The sequence below is a fragment of the Pyxicephalus adspersus genome, chromosome 2, assembly GCF_032062135.1.
Source record: "Pyxicephalus adspersus chromosome 2, UCB_Pads_2.0, whole genome shotgun sequence".
In the NCBI taxonomy this organism is placed as follows: domain Eukaryota; kingdom Metazoa; phylum Chordata; class Amphibia; order Anura; family Pyxicephalidae; genus Pyxicephalus; species Pyxicephalus adspersus.
In genome coordinates, this window is record NC_092859.1 from 102369098 (window position 1) to 102392775 (window position 23678).

General features: G+C 37.6%; 1 protein-coding gene across 1 annotated transcript; it reads left to right on the top strand.

Annotated features, from left to right (window-relative positions):
• Nucleotides 1-2610: 2610 nt before the first annotated feature.
• Nucleotides 2611-11917, top strand: LOC140322126 (integumentary mucin B.1-like). The gene is made up of 10 exons (XM_072398747.1): nucleotides 2611-2726; nucleotides 3862-3894; nucleotides 5341-5373; nucleotides 6439-6470; nucleotides 6552-6723; nucleotides 8041-8078; nucleotides 8348-8455; nucleotides 9278-9317; nucleotides 11013-11154; nucleotides 11511-11917. The coding sequence occupies exons 1-10, from the start codon at nucleotides 2669-2671 to the stop codon at nucleotides 11668-11670; spliced, it is 816 nt and encodes a 271-aa protein (XP_072254848.1). The 5' UTR covers nucleotides 2611-2668; the 3' UTR covers nucleotides 11671-11917.
• The last annotated feature ends 11761 nt before the right edge of the window (nucleotides 11918-23678 follow it).

The window sequence follows — 23678 nt, forward strand, 5'->3', positions numbered from 1 at the left end:
TTTGGCGTTGGAATTTTGCTTTTGACATTGAGTGATAGTATTCTAACCATATGATAGGTATAAACAAAAAAAGTACATGGTCAATACCATACAGTTGTCTCAGCAAAGCCTGAGGGTACAGAATGAGGAGAAAGGAGGGAGGGTCAACCCACCTAAAAGAAACAAACCCAATATTTGGTAACAGTAGCTGAGCCATCTCCGCAGGGATCACGTCCTTGTCCAAAGGTCTATCTGGAAACGAATACACTAGAGACCAAAAACAAGAACAAGGAGGGGATCCCAATGTGAGGTGTAGGAGGAGTTCAGGCAACCAAAATGGCTCACCAGCAGGAGGGGGGTTCCTAAAAGAGGAAACCAACACAGCCAGAGTAACTCTCTAGCAAAAAAACTCCCCTCCCAAACTGTGAATGCCAAACAATAATGCTGAATTAGATATCTGGGACCAGGTAATTAAAGCAAAAGCACATACATTATGATTAGAGTTTAAAGATATCAATTACATAAATTCAAAGCTCTCAGCATATGGGAACAAAGTAGACATTAGGAGAGAAAAAAGGATATGAGAGTCTACTTGCAGGAATCAAGGCAGTCAGGTTTGTGAAGAAACAGCACGTGGAATATTTCTTGTTGGAGGAGAGGAGCCATTACGAGAAGGATGTTATGCTTTTTGAGCTTCTTGCCACCTCTCAGGAGCTACCTGAAAAGCCGAGAGTGGACAGAATTGTGGAAGGTCCTCAGGGTGCTTGAGAATCACAGATCTGCCATTCAGATGCACTGGATCAGGCTGAAGGGAAACTCCCATTGATAAGGAATGGAATGAAATGGTCACGGAGAGATATCAGCAGTGGTTGGAGAGCTCGTTGTGTAGTGTAGACCAGGAGACATCAGGATAGATTTGCAGTTGCGCTCCATCAAACTCTATGGTTCTCATGTTCCTAGCTAGCTATGCACATGATTTCTTCTTTCAGAGGATAATCTTGCAATCTACAAATAACATCTCATGGTCTCAAGGCTCTGTGCACTCTATCAAATTGTATGGATTCAGTATGTTGAAGACCTAGGATGTTGTTGAAGACTCCTTGTATTACCAAAGGGAGGTCAGACTGTTGATTATCTTCTGGCACACTCTAATATTGTTACACCTGGATCTATTTTTAAGATCTTCAAGGTGAAGCTTAAGATTTCCAATTGTAGAGATATGGGAAGAGACCTGGTCCTAAAGTTGTAGAACCTGGGTTTTAGTCCCCTGTAAATCATCATCAACATTATCAACTCTGCCCGCCAGATTCTGGAGGTCTGTGCATTCAGTATGAATTTCTGCTTTACAGGCTTCTTTAACCTCTTGCACTGGAAGACGGAAATCATCTTTGGTGGGGAGATGTTGAACATAAGTTTGCCATGAGTTATAGCTTACAGGTAGGGTGGTCATCTGGTCAGCATCCTGCGACCTCTGAGAGCAAGAAGGTGCAGTGTTAGAGTCCATAGTTGAGATACCCCAAGGCTCAATTGGATCTGGGTGAAAGTGGTATCTTTCATTTGTGCCCCTGGGGGAGGGGATGGGGAGATAAAATTAGATGGGGCCCTCTGTGAGAGACTCATGTGAGTGATGTGAAGAGGATCAAAATCCCAGTGCCATCTTAACAAGCCGAGTCACACTGGCAGGCTCGGGGTTAAACAAATAATGTAGCGAAAGCTGAAGCAGCACGTCCCTTTGTTCCAGAAGCAGGGATGGATTTCTGACTGAGCTGTTTGCCCAAGCTTGTAAGGTAAGATGCTTGGTTTGAAGGCTTACAAGACAGGCTAGTGCAGCAGCTCAGTTAGTGTGTGTCTAGTCCGGTCGCCGTCCAGGCCACGCCCCAGCTGCAATTTATAATGCACACTAAGAAGCTTACAATATGCTTTAAAATCAGGGTGAGCAGTTTAAGCACATGAAAGAGGCCTGTACAACTGTACAAGACAGAAGACATGCCACAAGGTTTCATTGTTTGGAGAAAAATTAGTGTAGAAAAAATGCATGTATTTTCATAGAAGAAAATTGCTTTTGAAGGTGGACCTTGCTTTGTCAAACTGCCCATAGACAAAACACTATATATCTGAAGTACGACCTCTCCATTTCCTGGATTGAGTCAAGGAAGCTTCCACCTTACAAATGCATAAATCAGAGTTATTTTACACAGGTCACTTGTGACCTGAAGATACAGTGCCACTAAGACAGACCATTATCGGATATCATGGAGACAGAGACATCAATTAAAGTAAATTAAATAATTAAAGTGGGGAATACCTGGAAAAGGAACAGAAAGACCAAGGTTTTTTTTTGCTATGTGTCTTTCTGTACTCAACATGCCTGAATACTCTCACTTCTTATTCTCGTGTACACGGGACAGAAAGTAATGGACAGTCACCCCAATAAGGATGGAGACAAAAATAAAATCTGAAAATGTTTTTGAATATTACTTATTCTATTGAAATCTAAAAAATGGTTTCACTGCAATGGCCATGATAGGATTGGACTTGACTGAAGATTTCCAGGTAACAGTAGTGATTGTGAAGGTGTAAACTTGCCATTATAACTTTTTTTCTAAGAAAATGTTTATCATTTTGAATTAGTTATATACACGTGTACAACAAGAATTTTTATATTGTTCTTACCCAGATTTTTCTGTCTATGATTGCCTTTTCTTTTTTAGTGCCTGGTCCGGTAGCACCAGTCCAACCTACAATAGGTAAAAAGACAACTAACCAAGTCTTTTTTTATGATTTATCTATATCTTTTAATGTATGGGTACTCATATACTATTGTTCTCTTTGTAACATAAACCAAAAAATGAATTATTTTATTGAATACCTATTAGGAAGAGGTCAGATGATTTTGCAAAGTTTTGGCGAACTAATTTCGCAAAACCATCAGAAGATCTAGGAAATTTTAATACGAAGATTCACAGGGAATCTTCCTTTTTGCGATCCCCGGGGCACTAGAGGTTAATTAACCACCTCAGCCACATTCATTGAGAAGATGTGTGATCCCTGGCACTAGAGGTTAATTAACCTCTAATGCCAGAGATATTCTCACTAAATGCAGCTGCCTCGATCGGTGAATTTACACCTGCCGTTCTCGCTTTAAAATTCGGTAAGCGAGAACGGCCGAATTTGCCACGAGATGGAGTTTTAAAAACTCGCTCATGCCTAGTACTGGGCTATAACTGCTGAGATCCTTTTAACAATACTACTTCCTAGCTGTTTTTGACTGTAGCTGTTAACGACACGGATTAAAATTCTTTAGGAAAGAGATTAGTATTAAAAGCCTGTACCTTTTCATAGTACAGTTTTATTTTCTGCCATTCTTGCTGCTTGTGTTCTAGCTTGTCACTGACTTCAATTAAAGAAATAGCATATATCCAAAAATTAAATAGAACAGCTAAAAGTGGAACACCAACCACCAATAATGTGGGGAAGAGTCCCTCACTGTTTGTCCTGGTGACTTTTGTTAAGCAAAAAGAAATTACATTTACAGCTGTCATGCAGTAGTAGAAGCAAATCTCCCAAGGGACCTATTTGTGTCCAGTGAAATTTGTCCATGTTAGTATTTTTCCTTACTTGAGGATTTCTTCTCACTTTATGAACTGACAACAGGACATTTTGAGAAAATGAGGACCCAGACAGCAATGGAAACATAACATTAATCTTTTCCCTCCACAATCATATTCTACTGCGAAAAAAAAACATTTTGGCTCTTTGTTAAATCAGTACTTTAGTTTTTAGTTTAGTTTTTATTGCAATATGGCAATAACATTTTAATATACTATTGTATATTCTGAAATATTCTAAAAGAGAGCAACTGTTATTTTTTTTTTTATCTAGATTTACGTCCCTATATGACTTCAACTCCAGCAGGTACATTACAAATATTTTCCTGTTTTTGCAGAAGCTAAATACCCAAGTGCTAGGTGCTGAAAACAACTATGGTTAATTGACTAAAGATGCTGCAGAATCGGTAATAGTAAGAGAACAGGGGTTTTATCCAACAAAATAAAATATTTTGCAGGAAAGCTCCTTTTTAGTATAATCCCAGCTTTACCGGCAGAATACAAAACACAAAACTAAAGCTATCATACAGTGCTGGCCTGTCAAATATATGTCAATGCCTTCTTTAAGTTTTCGGCAGCCTTCTTTAAACCCCATTACTCTGCAATGGTTACTTTCAGAGAAATGTAATTTAGGTGACCGATAGCCAAGGGGTTCTTTCTTAACACTGTCTTTAGGTTGCTACATCTCCTTTTTAATGAGAAATTAGGGTTTAAAGAAGGTAAACAGCCAGCTATGGGTAGGCCAGCCATTGGGAAGTAGACAAATATGTGTGACAGGGCAATGAGTTCTGATGGATAGAGTTTTTTTTATTTTGTAATGATGCTAAAATTTTAACATTGTTGTCTTCCCAATTCCAGAGAAATTGGGGTTGGAGGAAGGGTAGCAGACAGGATAGCATAGTATGACAGTTATAGATTTGTGAGCTAGCAGGTATAAATTTTATTTTTTAACCTCCCTAGCACTTTAATTCTGTCTTAATTTCCATGCAAAAAGAGTTACATTTTTTTTGCATGGAATTTTACTTTACATTGTAGGCAATTATTCTTAGGCATTACTCACAGAAATATGTCCAATATTTAATAATAAGCAAAGTAAATGGGTTTTTTTTTAGGTTAAAGCTAACCGGGATTACCGCTAGGGGGGTTAAGTGGCCCCAAGTGTCCCAAATTCGCATTTTCAATTAAGGGCTTCAAGGCACTCTTGCCAATGTTGTATTTTCACAAGTTTTTTAACTTATGACACCATATCTTCTTTGAAGCTGGAGGCCAATTAAGGGGGTCCCAATAGCTATAAAGGGTTCCCTGTGTACCTTGAAAATTTTCTTCAAGGTACGACCAGCGGTTTAGGAGGTATAAAGGTTTGAAAACAGTAAGGCTGCAGAATATGACATGCAGTCTTTACACACTGGCTGCTAAAAAAAAATTTGGCTGCTATGGCTGCGCCTCTGGTTGTCATCAGTTCTGTAACATTCCCAAGCTAAATTACCATGCAGGTGAGGAGGGGGAAGTGTGGGGGGTATTGGGGGGGGACCAACAAATGTTGCCCCTTGTTACCATGGCACCCCAAGCTACAGCCTGGGTGGCCTCATGGGAAATTCAGCCCTGATGGCAGGAACACAAAACATAGCTCTCCAGATGTCATAGCTCTCCAGAATATATATAGTAAATTTATTATGCTTGTATAGGTGTTGAGGACAGGTTGCATGTGTGTTTTTTACATTGACTTTTTTTTACTTTTTTTATTTCATAAAAGCCACACAACCACTAACAACAAAACACAAAAAAGGTAAGTTGCTTTTGAACCATCTGAAATTTCTATTAAATAAGGCATTGGTGGACTGAAAGAGTGTAGCGTGCAACGTTGCCTTTTATAGTTACATTGGACCTGCTTTAATAAAGCTCTCAAAGACTAGGGAAGTTACACTTTCATCAGTGAGCCTGTGTGATCCAGCAAACCTGGAATGAATCTGGTCTAGAATTAAGAAAACCATGTCAGGTTTGCTTGATCACACATGCACTGATGAAAGTGTATCCTCTCCAGCCTTGGAGAACTTTAATAAATCATGCCAATTCCCACCAAAAAAAACGAGACTAAATGTGGATCACTTCGATATGATAAAAAATAATACATTTGCTACTAAATCAGGAAGTCAGCAGTTGAAATCTTTAAATTTACCAATCATTAGAGTCTGATAGGTGAGTGGACAATTTTGTGGCTAAAAGACAGGCTAATTGAATGTGGTCCAAAGAGAGCCAAGTGCATTCTTACAAAAATCTAAGTGTGCAGTAATACAGAATTAAACAATCTATGTACTTTTTTGCCTCATTAGTTGATAAAATTCTATATAAATATACAGTAAATTTTGCTTGTATAGGTGTTGGGGACAGGTTGCATGTGTATTTATGACACTGACTTCTTCATGTCGCCTTTAGCAAGCAAAAGGGTCTCACCAGCAGCTTTTTTCTCTGCAGAAGCTATGCATAGCCTAGTAATTTAGTAATGATGTCACTGATATTTTATCAAGGTGTATTTTGCAGGCACTTGTGTAGAAAAATTTGAATCTTTTTTTTTTGTAGCTATTAAGTCATATAAGTATTTGGGCCTGGTGTTCAGGTTCACTTTTAAAACTTTTTTTACAAAGGCTGCTGATTTGCTCAGTACATATTATATATGCATAACATAGGCACCCATTTTTTACTTGTTATACAACAATCAAAATGTGGTAATACTGTGGTTGGTTTTGTTCTCATAACAGTATAATGGTCTATTGTTATACCAGCAAAATTTGATTTATATAAATATTTCTAAATTTTTTCTATCTTAAACTGGACTATGATTTTCTCTTTCCAGGTTGTTGTGGGCCTTCAGGAGATTTTGTCAATGTAAGTATTACGATGAATGTGTGAGAAAAGAGAAATGTTTAGTTGGAAGACAAAGTTCTAAACTGTTTGTTGTCATAACAGGATGGAGAATCCTGGGAAAAAGGTTGCACAAGATGTACCTGCAATGGAAATACTGGAAAGATGGAATGTGGACCATATCCATGTGCCAACAAAGTAGTCTGTGGTGCAAATGAAACTTTAGTATTCGGGGAGCCATCAAAGCAGTCTAAAGAGTCATGTTGTGGATACTGTGGTAAGTGCCAATACAGGTATTTTAAATTGAAAGTTGAATCCATCCACAACTCAACTTTTACTCTTTAGCATGTTTGAGCTTTGCTGCCATTTTCCCTCACTAACTACTGGTACTTTATTCTACATAATAAAATGTAAATAAAAAATCTATCAGGATTCATGTAGATTTAAAACAGCACTAAAGTTGTCTCTTCTGCAATATTTCCTCCTACCTGTCTGAATGCCCTGGGTATCTGTCAAAAAAAAACTGAGCTGCTTAGAATGGAGAGAGGTGAGTATTCTAGGTTTAGTTACATTTTACCCAAAAATTCTAGATTAGGATATTTTTGAGTGAAATTTAACTTTTTGTTTTGCTTGTCGCTGAGATCTCAAAAGAGAGCAGTTGTGTGCAGTAATCAACATGCTGGACCCTTCACTGTTGTTCTGACTATATTAAAAATATTAGCCTCTTCACATTCCATGAATTGTTTTGATTTTTTCTATGTATTGCATGCAAATTGAAAAAGATTTACACCTAATCTTTTCTTAAGTATACTATACTTGGGGCTGACAAAGTAAAAAGTTAATATATCTGAACAGTATGCAGATCACAAATTATATTATCATCCCTTAGTATTTATATAGTGCCAACACATTACACAGTTCTTCACAAATTCCATAGTCATCCTCAAAGGAGCTCACAATCTAATGTCCCTACCATATCATATGACATTACCACAATCTAAGGCCACTTATGTTTTTGGAATGTGGGAAGAAATGGGATTACCCTTGGGGGGAGCATGGTATTTAGTTTATTTAATGGGAGATGTCAGTTATAGTAAAGTGCCAATGATTTTAACTTATAGGCACTAATGTTTGGAACAGGGTGGTCTAACAAGTATCAATTATGTCCCACAAACCTGGTATTATACCTAAATATGAATACATTTTATGAATCAAATCATTTACCAATAACACTACATTTGTGTATTATACTGCTAGACTGCAAATGCAATATGAATGGTTTCATATAGTATATAAACATTTTATGAGCTGATTGATAAGTTCAGTATTGATTTTCAGAGATTACCTTAAACAATAAATTTGAAACTTTTTTTTTGCTGATAGTGTTTAAGGGTGTTGGTTTCACTAGTGGGAGGGTTGTAGGTATGGCTGTGGGAGGGTCATGGACAAGGCTAGTGAAGGGCCCCCGTATGCAATCTTGCCCTAGGCTCTCAAATGACTTAATAAGGCCCTGTATGATAGGAAGCAATGGGTAGTATATACAGTTTCACGATAGAAATGAGGTTAAAGAGATTGGTTTCTTCTTTTCTTACAGCCCCCCTGACTTGCAAACACAATGGAACAGAATATCAGGTAAATTAATTTACTTACTAACATAGCTATATTTGGAATATTAAAGCTTTAATTAAGGTTTACTGTATGTTTAATGAAGAACAAAAGATGTTACATTGTGGCAGCCACATTACATTTTAATATTTTTTTAAATAATTTTATATACACTTATAATGAGTTATTCATTATTTTTATGTATTGAAATTGTATGTATTAATTACAGTACTTGTGAAACTATGCATTATTTATAAGTAGTTTATAGTAATTTTTTGTTGTTGTTCACCTTCCAGATAAATGAATCTTTTAGCGATCCAGCAGACCCATGTCTGGTCTACACTTGTCATGCAACCGGTTTGATCGCAATACCTACAAAATGTCCTAAACAAGCATGCGCAGAGGTAACAAACACATTTATTTAAATCTTAGTTTTATCAGGCTAAAAGTGCGGGTGAACTTAACAAGGCCCTAGAAATTAAATTTGCAATAGCCATACAGTGCATCAGAATATGGCAAGCAATTACAAAATATTGCCTACAAGCCTTCACTCTTTAACAACAAGGCTTCAACAAATATTTGCCATGCAATATAACAATATATACAGATTTTCAATACATAACCTATACAATTAACCACCTTTTTTCAATGTCCCTATTGTGATATATTGTCATACAATTCAAAGTGAATCTACACTAAAATACAAACAATGAAAATGTAAATTACATGTAAATTAGATAAATGTATTTGGTAACGTAAAATAACTGGCTAAAATATGTGTAAATAGAAGCTGTGCAAATGTCCATTTTCACTATTAGATGAGATAACAGATCACCTTTATTGTATGTGAAGTGTAGTGTATAGACTTAGGAGGGCTTCTCTGTAGCTAATATATTCCATTCTTGTTGTTAATGACAATAAAATTATCTCAGGGAGAAACCAAGGGCCAGATGTAGGTTAGTACAAAAAGTAAAGGAAGAATCACCAAACCTGTGGAAGCCTGTTTCCTGGTAAATGTGGGAAGCTGGGCAATCTGTAATAGTACAGCACTAAAAGAGGAAATTTCCTTAGAAAGTTCTATTACCAAACTTAGGCCTGGAGAGAAGGTATGGTTAAGGACAGTCAACCAGAGAGCAATCATAGTACCCCTTTTCATGTTTTTTTGTTATTGATACTTACGTAAATGTTTGATTTCTAACTATACTTTATATCTGTGTTACTTTTAGGAATGGAAGAGATATGATAAAAAGAAATGTTGCTATACATGTAAGTAAAAGTACTGTATAAAGTCATGGTAAAGTCAAGGGATATATACAGGCAGATATGTAAGATCAATAGTGTCACTGACCTGAAAGGCAGAAATTGCACATTGCTCAAGGAAACCTTAGCAACCTCTGGAGGAACACTAGGATTCCAAATCCAAATGCACACTCTTAACAAGCAATAAAATACTGAACAAATAAAAAGCCCTACATTTTTATTGCACCACAGATTACTTATTATATTAGACATATGTACATATATGCATGAAAAATATATCAAATATATATATATGTAGTCAACACCTGGTGAAGATTGTCAGGTAATGTAGTTACATGGTTCAACATTTGTATATGCCCTGTAGGAAGATGAGAGGGGTGTCTATGTTAAGATCCAACCAGGTAATAGGTAGTGTCAACCTTTGCGGAAGAATACTGCTTCATCAGACTTGGTGACACACAAATTGGTTAGATTTTACAGAGCTGGCTTTAGCCTTGCTAAAGCAACCCAATTAATTCTGCTCAGGAATGCTGTGACCCAGCCATGCAACCATCCACACAGTTGTATGGAGGTCCTATAGGTGCCAAAGACCTAAATATCCTCCCAGATAGTAGGAACATCAGTCCCTCCCTTTTTGAGGTGTGGTGGAGATGTTTGTGACTAAAATGAATCTCCCAAAGCTAATAAAATATTGCAAAAGGAATCCGTATCTTATCAACTGCTAGACAGTTGAATAGAAAATAGTTCACATATCATATAGTTTGTCATATACACTATTTACAGAAACACACCATGAATCTATATCAATCACCACAGTGGGAGTCCACATAATCCCAGGATGGGGATCTCTATCTATATTCCAAAAGCCTGCAACATGATCTGCTCACTGGTGCTCCCCTCCCTATCTATAAGTCCCACAGCAAACTGGAGTCTCAGAATCCAGCTGGCCAGCAGGGTTTCTCTCTCCTTCTCCTTCAGATCCAGGCCCTAGCCAGGAATCCCCCAGGGCTCTAGCTTAATTAGCCAGTAGGTATAAACCCACTCCTAAGATGGCCAACCTCATAATAAGAAAAATTGTGGTCGATTAAAAAATTGAGGGACTTAGGCTCACCTAAAATGGCTGCTCCCTGACTGGAAAGCCTGGAGAATGTAGCAAAAACAACTCAATCCTGTAGCCAGTTTTTATTACTGCAGCATATCAAATACAGAAACAGTATCTCCCATGTTGGTTCAGCTACCAGAAACTGTTATAACTAATATGACAGACCTGTGCCTGCCTATGTGCATGAAATCATGATAAGTATTGTATTAGGTATTGTCCCACACACTGGGGATAGAGCTATCATTCAAGGTCCATTTCTGGTTAACTCTAAACGTAGTCCCTTTTAAATGATCCCTTATGAGCAATTCTGAGTACAATAGTTTCTTCCTGTTATACAGGCTTATGCAATTTTGAGGCTTTATATGTTTGGTCTACATAATACTACCTAATCTTTACGTTTTACAGAAAACCTGGGGTTTTATTGTGTTTCTGTGCACTAAAAATTTTTAGGCAATTTTTTTACCTAATATTTGAGTTTTAAACAGTAGTGCAAACGTAAAAACCTCCTATGAAAAAAAATGCTTAGTCAGACCTTTCAATCTAAAATATGCGATGATGAATTGTATGAAATCACTAATATTTGTTCTCCTTCACTATAGGTGACACTTCATGTAAACCATTATCTGCAACAATATCAATATTAAACATTAAAAAACAATCTTCAAGAAATAAAATATACAAAGAGTGTTCAGCTTCAGTAACTGTTTCAACATGTGGCGGACAATGTCAAAGATCAACCAGGTAATATTGTAAGCACCTGCAAAACATGAAATACTATTTTAAAGGCCAATACTACATAAGACACGAGCCTTTGGAGTTTGCATGTTCTCCCAGTGTTTATGTGAGGTTCCTCCCACATTAACAAAAAATGCACTTAGGTTAATTGAATTCTCCCCAAAATTGACCTTAGACTGTGATAATGACACATGACTGTGATGGGACATTAGAGCCCCATAGTCAATGATATGACTATGAAATTTGTGAAGCCCTTTTTTTTTATCATTTGCTCTTCAGTCCAAAATTTAGATTAGTTTTAACATTGAATATCAGTCCTTTACCACAAGAAAATCATGCATGTTTTTTAATTTTCTTTTTAGATATGACTATGAATCTGATAAAGTGATGGTTAATTGCAAATGCTGCAAAGCAAAAACCCATTATAAGAAGACTATTCAACTGAAGTGTAAAGATGGAAGCTATGAATCACATACTTTCAACGATGTAGAAACTTGTAGTTGTCAAGACTGTAGTGAATGAGCAGAACTACTCAATGTTTTCCCTGTCTTTAAACATAATGTTTAACCAGTCATTATACTCAGCTTTTATAATCATATATCTACAAAGCTTTGTTCTCATTTATAGCACTTTGGATAATCACACTTTGAAAAATCATTAAGGAAATTGTATAATTTCTAAGTATGGTGTTCTTATATTTTAGTCCATTCTTTATTTACATGCATGTTATATTACAGAAGTTTGTCAATAAAAAATGTTTTAAAAATGGCATGTGATGTGATTATATATTATAATAATTACATATTTAGAAAGTTCTGCATTTCAGAAAACCTTTACTGACTACCTTTATGTGCTTTAAGCACAATATAACAATAATAACAAATAAAATTAATGTTATTAACAGTGCCAATAATAACAAACTACATTCAAAAAATGTAATGATGGAGTCAATTCAACATTATTCTTGAAATTATAAGATTTAAAAAAAATAAACAAGTAATAAACAAGTAAAGCAATACAATTAGTCTGTTCCCATAAATTAATTAGACTACTTTAAAACATTTAAAAAATAATTAGAATAACTGTCTCCCACTTGCACAGATAAAAATGATACTGTTATTTTAGGGAATGGGTTAATACACTTTAATACTTACCTTACCTCACAGTTCTGCAACAGTGGCCTACTTCATATCATATCCCATATCCCATTCTGATGACATGGCACCAAGACCAGTCATACACTGTCAGTCATACACTGTCAAGAAAAGTGTCACAACCAGGACTAGTAGGAGGAGATTGTAAGATTATAGATTTCAAAAGTATTTGTGTTAAACCATCATTTAGCAAAAACAAAACAACATTTTTTCTTGGAAAAAGAGACAAAGGGGCAGACATTTTATTTATTTTGTGATGTGCCCTTAGTTTTAAAGTTTACAGTTCAGACAAAATGTGTCTTTAAAAAAGTTTTGAATATATCAAAAAAGGTTTGACATACCTATGAAGCTGTGTTTGTTGCTTTTTGCTGGCTGCATGGCTAGCAAGTCCCAATTATTACCACTACCACTCCAAGTGAAAACTGTTCTGTTAAACCGATGCCTTTGATAGGTGTGAGTATTGTAAGGAGAGTTTTTTATGGGTGTTTATCAAGCAAAAGAATGAATTATTCCCTCACAGTGGAGTTTATGTGAAGCCTTGCTGACCTCAACCATTGATTTAGGTAGTCCTAATAATTTTACTCAGTTTTGTAACCAATAAGGATTTGTTTAATTATAGTATGTTCTGTCAGAACACACAAGTTCAATTGACTGAGATCCTACCTAAGAGACGGTCACAGGTAATAGTATGTAGTGAGATAACTTCATATTTCGGAAACCCTTGGTACTCCATGCCAGGCCCACAACTTTCTTTATGTGTCATGAGTATTTGGACAAACCATGCTAAGGGAACTATCCTTAGTATAGTGATGCAAATGGAGTAATACAAGGATAGAAGCAACAGCCCCCCCCCTTCCCCAATCTGCCTTTGAGACTGTTCAGCCACCTCTTCAATCTTTATATTAATATTGTTGTTGGTTCAAGTACCCTGAACCTCACAGACTGGTTCACAGACTGGTTCCAGGGCCTCTTAACTCTGTTGCTGGTGTTCCTTTTTCTATGAGGGCAGCATTTGAGACCAATGTGTCCAGTGTATGTCCCTCTGTCATCCCAATAATTGCTGAATGCATGCTGACATGTTCTTTCCTTGTGATGGTTATTATTATTATTATTATTATTATTAAACTGTTGGTGGTGGTATATGGTGTGTGGTTACATTTTGGTTGAGAGTGATCTGGTCCCAAAAAGAGCTTACTTTGGGGCAGCACCAAAAGATGTGGAGTATTGTGCCTTTATCAGAGGAAAAAATGTAAATTCCCCGGGGTTTTATACCATCGGGATAAGATTTTGCACCCCATTTCCGGAAATGTACTGCATATTGATGATTTGTGCACCAACACTAATATCTTTTCTTTTTGTTCCACATCCAACGAGTATCCCAACTTCTCTTCCCACGCCCAGAAGCAGGAGGGGGAATAGTCACCAGGGGCCTTATTAAGTTCTGAATATAAAAAGGATAATGAGTGCTGTGTTGATCCTTGTCCCTCATATTATTTCAAAAACAGTTTATGATCTATTAGAACAAGCTTCAGGGGGTAGTGAGCACAAAAAGTGTGATAATTGTATTGCTCCTTAAGAAATCCAGCTTGTATACTGAATCTCTATTTGTCAGCTGTTCTATAGACACCCATTGACCCTGGTGTATAAAATGGGCAGCCTTCAGAAGTGAAGTAGCTGCCTAGCTGTAAGAAGATTTTATCTTCCAATCCGAGGGGGTGGGGGGATTACCCATTTTTGGTAACATTGGAGAAGGCAAAGGTGAACATTTGGTGTGGAATAAAGGTTTTTAACAAGCTCTCTACGTTGCATAAACCAACGGGTGAGCGCGATAGGTAGGTTGCGTCAGAAACACCATCCATGGGATAGCGGTCAGAGGCGTGGAATCAAAAGACTGACCTATTGATACCAATTGTTTATCAGCTGAATGTCGGAACCACTCTAAAACCCACACCATATGTTCAAAGTAATAAAAAGATAGTTTGGGTACAACTGGGGTTGGGTACAACCCCGCCCTCCTTCCTTCTTTGTCTTAAATAATAATGCTGGACTCAATTGGTGCCCTTTCTTATTCCAAATAAACCTAAACATTTTGGAATGTAGTGTTTCAAGGAAAGCTGAGGGTAAAAGAATCGGTATGGCCTGTAAGAGGTATAAAAGCCTTGGTAGGATGTTAATTTTAAGAACATGTATGCGGCCCAGCCAGGAGAGTTTCAATGAGAACCAGTGCTCTAAGTCTTTAGGGATAGTGATTAGCAAGGAAGAGAAGTTTAAATGGTGTAATTTAGTGAGGTCCATGGGTAGCTGGATCCCAAGATATTTATTGGCAGTGTTTTCACACTTAAAAGAAAAGGTCGTTTTTAATTGTGTCGGTAGGGACTGGGGCAGAGTAGATTTAAAGCAGAGATTTAAAGCAGCAGACTTAGAATAAATAATTTTAAAATGAGACAATGAACCGTATTTCAGAATAAGTTGGAGTAGGTTACTTAAATATATTATCCTATTTGTAACCATGAACAGCAAGTCTTCCGTATAGGCTGCCACTTTCTGTTTATTACCTCGAACATGCAATGCAGATATGTCCTGATGGGATGGAACCGCTATAAATGATGGCTCAAGCATCAAAATGAATATTAGGGGAGACAAGGGACATCCCTCTCTGGTGCCAATGGTAATAAGAAAAGAGTCAGATATTTCCCTATTGACTTTCACAGACGCGGAAGGCCTCCAGTAAATTGTTTTGATCCATTGCAGCTTATTTTCTACAAGGCCCATGTGTTCTAGGGTCAACATCATAAAGTTCCAGTCTGTAGAGAGTAGCAAGGCTGTTTACTTTGTTTATGAGCTGGATTGCTAGTATTTTGGTAAAAAGTTTTATGCCCTGATTCAGTAGTGATATTGATCTATAACTGCCACAGACAGCAGAGTTCTTATCTGGTTTGGGGATCACTGTAATTAATGCTGATAAAGCATTCCTAGGCAGCTTGGCCCCCACTAGTATGAAGGTAAAAGTTGCCACAAAATTTGGCACTAATGCACCAGAATACGCTTTATATTAGGGAAAATCTGTCTGGGCCTGATGCTTTAGGGATGAGTCAGTTTAATTGCTGTTTGAAATTTTTCTATTGTTATTAGGGATTCCAAGCTGTTAGCCTCAGCATCAGACAGAGCTGGTATAAGGTATTGCCTTTTTTATCCTATTTAAAATCTTGTGTCTGTCTATTTGAGTTATTGTGGTTCAAATTATACAAGGAAGCATTGTATTCTTTGAATTTATTTGCAATATCTTTAACTAAGTAAATCTTTGAGCCAGTAGGAGAGGAGAGAAAGGAAACATGTGTACGTGCCCTAAGCTCACTCAGTACTCTAGCAAGTAGGCGTGCACACTTATCACCATATTCATAATATGTTCTCCGACACTTGATCATGGCAGCCTTAGCTTTACCCACCCATGGAGAAGCTAGTTTTTGACGGAACAATGTCAATTCTCTGCCCACTTCTCTATCCAGACCTATTTTATGTATCATCTCAAATTCTTGTATTTTTTTTTAAGTATTGGAGGAGAATTCAGCTTCCCAAGCTATTGTGGGGGAACAATCTTGTGAGGTATTGACCTCAAAATAATGTTTCAGTTCAGTGGCCAGGTCCACATGTACAACCGGATCAGAGAGTAGATTGTGTGCACATTTTACATTGCCATGATTTAGGGGAAGGGTAAAAAAGAATGAGTGTTAATAAAACCAGTGCGTGGTCAGAAAATTCAATATTCCCAATAGAGCATTGTGTGACCCGGCTAAGATCAGTATGCTCCAGCCAGAAATGGTCTATCGGTGAATACAAATGGTGCGGATGAGAGAAAAAGTGTAATCTCTACCTGTGGGGTGTACAATTCTCCATATATTGCATAAATTATGTTGTTGCTAGGGATGAGCGATTGAGATTTGTAAGTTCAATCTCATTGCGAATTGGGCCTTTCTCTTCTACCTTACATTTAAGCGAGAACGGCCCTGTTATCTGCCATGAGGTTGTTGATGTGGACTATATGATTTTATAGAAGGAATCATAAAATACATTATACACAAGGCTTTTTAACTCATACCAACAAAAGACTACACACATTGCCCCAGGGGGGATCCCTGGGTTCAGGCTTGTGAACAACTGACCAGTGTATTATCAGATGTTCAAAGACTTTTTTCACTCCGCCTAATTTACCTCTTAACAAAAGTATATATCAAGAAATCTGCATTGTGCGGGGGGGGGGGGGTTAAACATCCTGTATCTTGTGTCCATTTCATGTGTCCAAAGTGTATTGAAGATCAAAGAACAGTCACCTTGGGTATTGTGAAGAGATTCCCAGGATACCAGGGTCATAAATTATTTCACTCAGGATTTATGAAAAGTCACATATCACTTCTGTCCCTCCTACTTTACATTGTATAAATACCACCATGTTTTTGAATAAAGCAGAACAATAACCACCTTTGATTGCTCTCACACATGTGTCTGTAAAAACTACATCTATAGCAAGAAGTCTCTGTTCCTTCAAGAGGGAAATATGCTCTATCCTCAACAGTTGTGGTTATGAGGAAAGTCCTGGATGAGCGACAACTACAACTGAGGAAAGTGTGGTCAAAGCAGACACAGCGCGCTCATGGTAACTTTTTTTTACCTTTTATGTCTGTTTTCACCTTGCTCTCTTCTACCAGTTCACTCACCTGAGATAGTAAGTTTTTATCTGAACTGCAATTCTTGCTTTAAACTAATACTTTGTATGAATTTTGGATAAAACTGATGTACAGTGTGGTATAAAGCCTCACTGGGAGTGAAAGTGATAATACATTCTTGCAGTCCAGATGCAGCGCCTTTATGTGGGTATTGTTTACTGCAGTTTTTGGATCGATCAGCCTATCTATGAACAGATATTGTATGTGAGAACATCACTAGGTCGATGTCCAGGAGGTGGTCAGATTGATAAAGAGACTGTATTCCATCAGTAGCATTACTAGCCTGTGTGAGGTTTAGGTGGCTTCACACAGAAGGACTGCAGAATGTAGGTTTGACTCACAGGGATCTGAGTGTAAAAGAAACAATTGACCCTCAGTTCTGGCACATGTCACGATGCCCCCATTCTCTGAATGGAAAGCCAGCCGCTCAGAATGGTCTTGTTATAAATGCTTTATCTTCATTTTAATTACTAACGGGGATTTGTAATTTTTTTTTGTAATTATTTTAATTAATATAATCGTACAGTCAGTTGTTTATAAATGCCAGCTTGTGTAGAAAGAGGTTTTCATGTCATTGTATTCATTGTGACAGTGATAGGTGGGATATACTTGCTATGGAGAATCTGGAAAGATTAACATACAGTGTAGTAAAAATACCAAGGCAGGATGAGAAAGCCAGGTCACTGGGCTAGGGAAATGGGCCTACCCTAGCAGGGATCACTTGGGATCCACTGAATCCACTCAGTGTTTGCCAGTATGGGAAACGATACATCATCTAAAGGAGATGATAGGTATGGAGAGTGGGCAATCAGAATTTTTAGGTGACTGGGATTTGGTGGAATGAAAGGAAATATGATAGGAAGGGGACTTTCAAGTCAAAAGCTTGAAAGAACCATTGGGAGGAGTGTTGGGATAAAATGACCCATCCAAATGAAAGGAAAACATAGAGCCAGTAGATGGTATCCTTTATGTTGATCAGAATATGTTAAAATCATCACTTTAGAAATTCATGGAATGGAAACTTAAGTAAAACACAAGCCACAACTGATTTAAAAGATGAGGAAAACAAGAGAAATATCTCTTGAAAGAAATTAGGCCCTTAAAGCAGCCTAACAATTGCTGGAAAACCATCTTGACCCACTTATGAGACAGATTGTCCAGCAGTAATATGTAAATGAGATCACAAGAAGTTAAAAATTACTGGATAGGCAATTTTGTACTGGGGAACACCTACAGGAAGTAAAACAAGGAATATCTCCTGTCTGAAGTGCAAGGTACCTTCATTTATATGAAATGCTCTGACCTACAGCACCTCTGGCAGAAATCCCATCATCTTACTGTGAGTCTAAAAGCACTGGTAAGGCGCAGGGATTTATGTCAGGAGCCTAAGCTCTTGTTTCCTCTGCAAATAAGAGAAAATAAGGAGAAATAAAAAGTACCAATCTGTTGTGCTCCAAATGCAATGTCAATGCTAATGTTCCAGCATACCAAGTGGCCATTAATGTCATGCTTTAGGGTACTCTGCATTTTTAAAGAAATGCCATACCCAGAGGATGTCTGAAACAAGACCCCCCAGGCCCTATTAGGTGTGGACTGCTCTCCTGCAGGAGAACTTAATCTGTCCTGTAAGAGAGCAAGCGTAATATGATAATGGAGTGAGAACACAGAAACAGTGAGACATGTTCCCTGGACTCTCTCTGAGATGAAAGGATTCTTAAATACAATTCCTCAGTAAAAATAGACTTAAACCAAAGGATTACTTTACTTGTTATAAATGTAGAAATTAATTTAAATAATCAGATTCTATGTTTCTTGGTAGACAACGGGGCAGCTAGACCTGATTTAAAATCAGAGGTGTTCTTTACCCCCTATTAGAGACCACTCCCACTAAAAATTTGAAGTTTTTCAAAGTAAAGCCTCTTTACTTCTAAGTGATTCTGTGCCCTGCAATTTGCCAGGAAAAGATTCTTACCCAATTGAAAGCTGGAAAATAGGAGGTTATGATTGTAATGAGGTAATGTAGTTATGAAGAAGAATAAAGGGTGGAGGATTCCCCAATCAAAGATGCTGATCTTACTGTTTTCATAGATGGGTCTTGTTGTTATAATGAGGAGAGATCTACATTTTCTGGCTATTCTGTTGTTACTCAAAGATCAAGTAATAATTTAGGGGAAACTACCTGGAAATCAATCAATCCATGTGGCAGAGCTAATGGCTCTGATACAGGCCTGCATAATAGCTAAAGGGTAGAAAGTGATGGTGTACACTGACTCATAGTTTATCTTTGGCATATGTCATGATTTTGGCCAGTTGTAAAAATTGAGGGGCTTTATGACAACTAGTGGGATGCCTATAAAACATGCTGAGCTCATTAGGAAAGTCCTTGAGGCACTTTGGTTTCTAAACAAGGTAGCCATAATAAAATGTGAAGCCTATACTAAAGGCACTGATGACATTTTAATTGGAAATGAAAAAGTTGATGACATGACATAAATTAGCAGCATTAAATGGTACCGAACCGACAGAGATTTTGGTGGCCACTTCCTCTCCTGAGGAACCTGATCAAGTAGACTAAACAGTCTAAAGAAACTGCAATTGCAAATTAATGAGGAATAAAAAATAGATCAAAAGTTTGAGGATGTACTGAGAAAGATAGACTTTGGACCCATGAGGACGGTAGATTCTGTGCGCCTCCTATGCTGTATGCATATCTAGCTGAGGCAATGAATGGCCCATCTTATCTGTCCAAAGGATCTATGATTTCATCAGTAACCACACATTGGATTGTCCTAGGATTTACTACTGTCACAGAACAATTTTTTCATAAATGTCAGGTGTGTCAATTATATAATCCTGGAAAACCTGTAAAAAAACAAAAACAAAAAAACAAAAAAAGCCTATGAAACTATTTACCTAAAGCTTTTTTACCCCTTTCAGAGGTTACAGATTGTTTGTTTAATTACTAAACTGTCACTAATCTGAGTATGTACTGATGTGTGTAGATATATTGTTTGTATGGATAGAGGCTTGGCCAGTTTGCTACTGCTTTAATCACAGCCAAGAACTGTTACAATAATTTGTGTGCAGATATGGCCTGGTGGAATCAGTAGAATCAGACCCTGGAAGTTATGTCAGCAGTTATGGAAGGCCTCCAGATTGAACAAAAGTTTCACATGCCATATTAAGAAAGTTATAATAGCATATTAAAAGTGTCTTGCTGAGATTTATGTGTCTCTATGGGTGAAACTCCTTCCCCTATGTTAAAGTCTATTAGACATACCCCTGGAAGTCATTTTTTAATATTGTTTGGTAGGATAGGATTTTTCTTCCATAAGAGATGAAGTTAACACATTGCTTATTGTATGAACAAGAGTTGCATAAACATAAGTTGCATGCCCAAGTTTCTCTTCTATTCCAGATCTCTAAATCACTAGCACACACCACCTACAGCCAGGAAAATGACCCTACAGTCTTATATGAATTTCACACCAAGGAGTCCCACCTGAGAGAAATGGTATATGGGGAAATAAATCTAAATCCTATAAAAATGTGTTTAAAGGAAGTTCTGAGATTGTCATGTTTTGTGATATATCTACCAAATGAGACAATTCCAGACTGTGAAGTATGTCCTATTCTAGAAATCTTTCCTGAAATGGTTAATAGTGATGACTCTAAAAAGCGTGACATATTCACCCATTAGTGTATATTCTGTGAATGCTATGGATTCATTTTTGGTAGGATGTAAACAAGGTAAATTGTATTCTGAGGATTCCAATGGGGAAAATTATGCATCTTGGTATATTATTTATGTTACTAGTAATGTGGGGAAAACAAAAACGGCATACAAGGTGAATGAATGACAAAGTATGCAAAGACATTGATCTTGTGAAAACATCCACTCAGAGGAGGGGAAGTGTCTATACTTAGTTTCATTATACATGTTATGAGAGACACTTGCACCATTGAGGGATATTAATTCTTTGAAGTGGTATACTGGTATGCAAATCAATCTTTATATTTCCTTGGTCCAAATCCTTGAAAGTGGGATGTTTTATGTAATGGTATAGATTTACCCTGAATAAATGAGTGAATGATTGGATGGCAAATGAATGAGGAAATGAGAGGTGTGAATGTGACCACTGATTGCAGGACCCTGTGGGTACGATTTGGGCCTTTTGTATGGCCATTTTGTAAAGGTTACTGGACATTTGTTGTTTCAATACAGCTGGAAAAAAATAATTACCTAGGTTTAAGTGATTTGGTAATGATCCAAGACAATGGTGCACATGGTAAGGATGGGATTAAGGTGTGTGTAACTGTGTTTCAAATCATATGAAAAATGTTTTGGAACCTGCAAAATTGAATCTTGGTAAATGTAGTGTACCTATAATTCAAGCTCCAGACTTGTGGTAGTCCCACAGGTTATCCTCACAATGGATTGTATTAACAGGAATTTGCTGTATATGTATCAGATCTATATGCTCCAGGGATGGCTATTGTTGGGGTATACCCGCAATAAGGTAAAAAGAGGTATTTTGGAAAGAGCTTTGCAGGCAGGTGGATTTGCAATAGAAACAGTAAACACTATGGATTTGGAAAATAAGTGTAAAACAAAAAAAACATGTACCTCTATTAGATAACTCCTTTTGAACTGTAAGATTCAGTATGAATTACATAGGGGCAACCCTTTAACGGGACTCCCCAACTCTTGATGTCTAAGGGGATCCCTCCTTTGTTTTGGGTATCAATTGATTTTTATCACCTTTGAGAAAGAAATATTGAGTCTCATATATTCAAAACAGGTATGGTAGATGTGGGTAGTCAACCTCCTTGGGATGGACGAAGGTGCCTACAAGGGCCTGAATCCCACTGTATCAGAAGGATTAGCCTTTGGGTGAAGTGTATGTACAGAGAGTGGCTCTGACTGCCCAGGTTCAAAAGGTTTGTCATGTTTAAAACATTTTCAGATATACAATATAAAATTGTTTACTGCTAAATTTCTGTCTATGTACATTCTTACCTTCAAAAGATTTTGTTGTTTTACTATATAAATCAACTATATTCCATGTTGACCTCATCCATCCCGCAGAATATCATTAAATGTTTGTAGATTTTGCATTCATCCAAGATGGCTAAGGAATACCTGACCCTGTTATACCCACACCTGAAGGTCAAACCAAAGTCTGGATAAAAGACTGCTATATAGATTGCTGTAAGGAACCCATTACCCTTCTAAACGTTTCCAGGAGGTCCTGAGACAAGCCCGGTCGAACCACAGACCATTATCTCACCTATGGGGATGCTACTCCACTCTTCCAAGGCTGAAGGTTGAAAGAGTACTCCTGTGAAGGTTTCCTGTGAATACCATGATGCACAGTGCAAGCCCCAGGCCTACAGCCTCCCGGCACCTAAGATCTACATCTAAAGTTCAGGAAGTCATCTTTGATTACCAGTGCTAGATAGCTTTTATTTTATTTGGCTTATGCAACACTAATTTGAATCTAAGACGCTGTTGCCAGCGAGTAAATGGTGTGGATGGCAGGCTCCCCAAGTCTCTTGTATGAGTACAAAATCCTTGATGGTACTAAAAGTTCAGAAAATGAACTTGAGGAGGGAAATGATGTGGACTTTATGATTTTATAGAAGAAGGAATCATAAAATACATTATACACAAGGCTTTTTAACTCATACCAACAAAAGACTACACAGATTGCCCCGGGGGAATCCCTGGGTTCAGGCTTATGAATAACTGACCATTGTATTATCAGATGTTCAAAGACTTTTTTCACTCCGCCTAATTTACTTCTTTAACAGAAGTATATATCAAGAAATCTGCATGGGGAAGGGGGGGGGGGGGGTCTTGAACATCCTGTATCCTGTGTCCCTGTCATATGTCCAAAGTGTATTGAAGATCAAAGAACGGTCAACTTGGGTATTGTGAAGAGATTCCCAGGGTATCAGGGTCATAGAATATTTCACTCAGGATTTCTAAAAAGTCACCTATCATTTCTGTCCCTCCTTTTTTACATTATATAAATACCACCATGTTTTTGAATAAAGCAGAACAATAACCAACTTTGTTCTTCTCGCACATGTGTCTGTAAAAACTACACCTTTAGCAAGGAGTCTCTGTTGCTTAAAGAGGGAAATATGCTCTTCCTCAACAGTCGTGTTCTCGCCCAACAAACGAGGGAAAAAGCAGGGGACGAAAACGCCCACTATTTCTGGAGGGAATGGCACAGCTGGGAGCGAATCATTTGCTCCCAGGATGCACAGCAAGGCCCAGCAGCCCAATCAGGAGAGACCTGAGCAAAGGCATATATACAGGGAATGAGGGAGGGGTTAGTCGCTCCATCTTGTGTTCTGTGTAAAGGCTAGAAGCTGGGGGAGACATGGATTGTGACAGGGGCAGGTTAGGAGCCTTCTGTATATCTGTATATATACAGATATAGCAGTTGTTTATGCTACCTAGTCCTCTGTACCAAAGAAGCAAGTTTGCCACAGAAAAATGTTTGTCCTACTATCAAAAATACAGATATTTCAGTGTGTGATACCCCTTGCTATTTATCAAAAAAGCCAGCTACAGAAAAATTTCTGTCCAACTCTAAAAAAAAAAAAATACAGATATTTCAGTCTTTGATACTTTTTGCTATTT

Excerpts from the sequence above, each read along its gene's own strand:
- LOC140322126 (XM_072398747.1), top strand. The coding sequence starts at position 2,669 with ATGATTGCCTTTTCTTTTTTAGTGCCTGGTCCGGTAGCACCAGTCCAA. Across the intron at positions 2,727-3,861 it reads ACCAGTCCAACCTACAATAG|ATTTACGTCCCTATATGACT; the intron begins GTAAAAAGACAA and ends TTTTTTATCTAG. Across the intron at positions 5,374-6,438 it reads AACAACAAAACACAAAAAAG|GTTGTTGTGGGCCTTCAGGA; the intron begins GTAAGTTGCTTT and ends TTCTCTTTCCAG.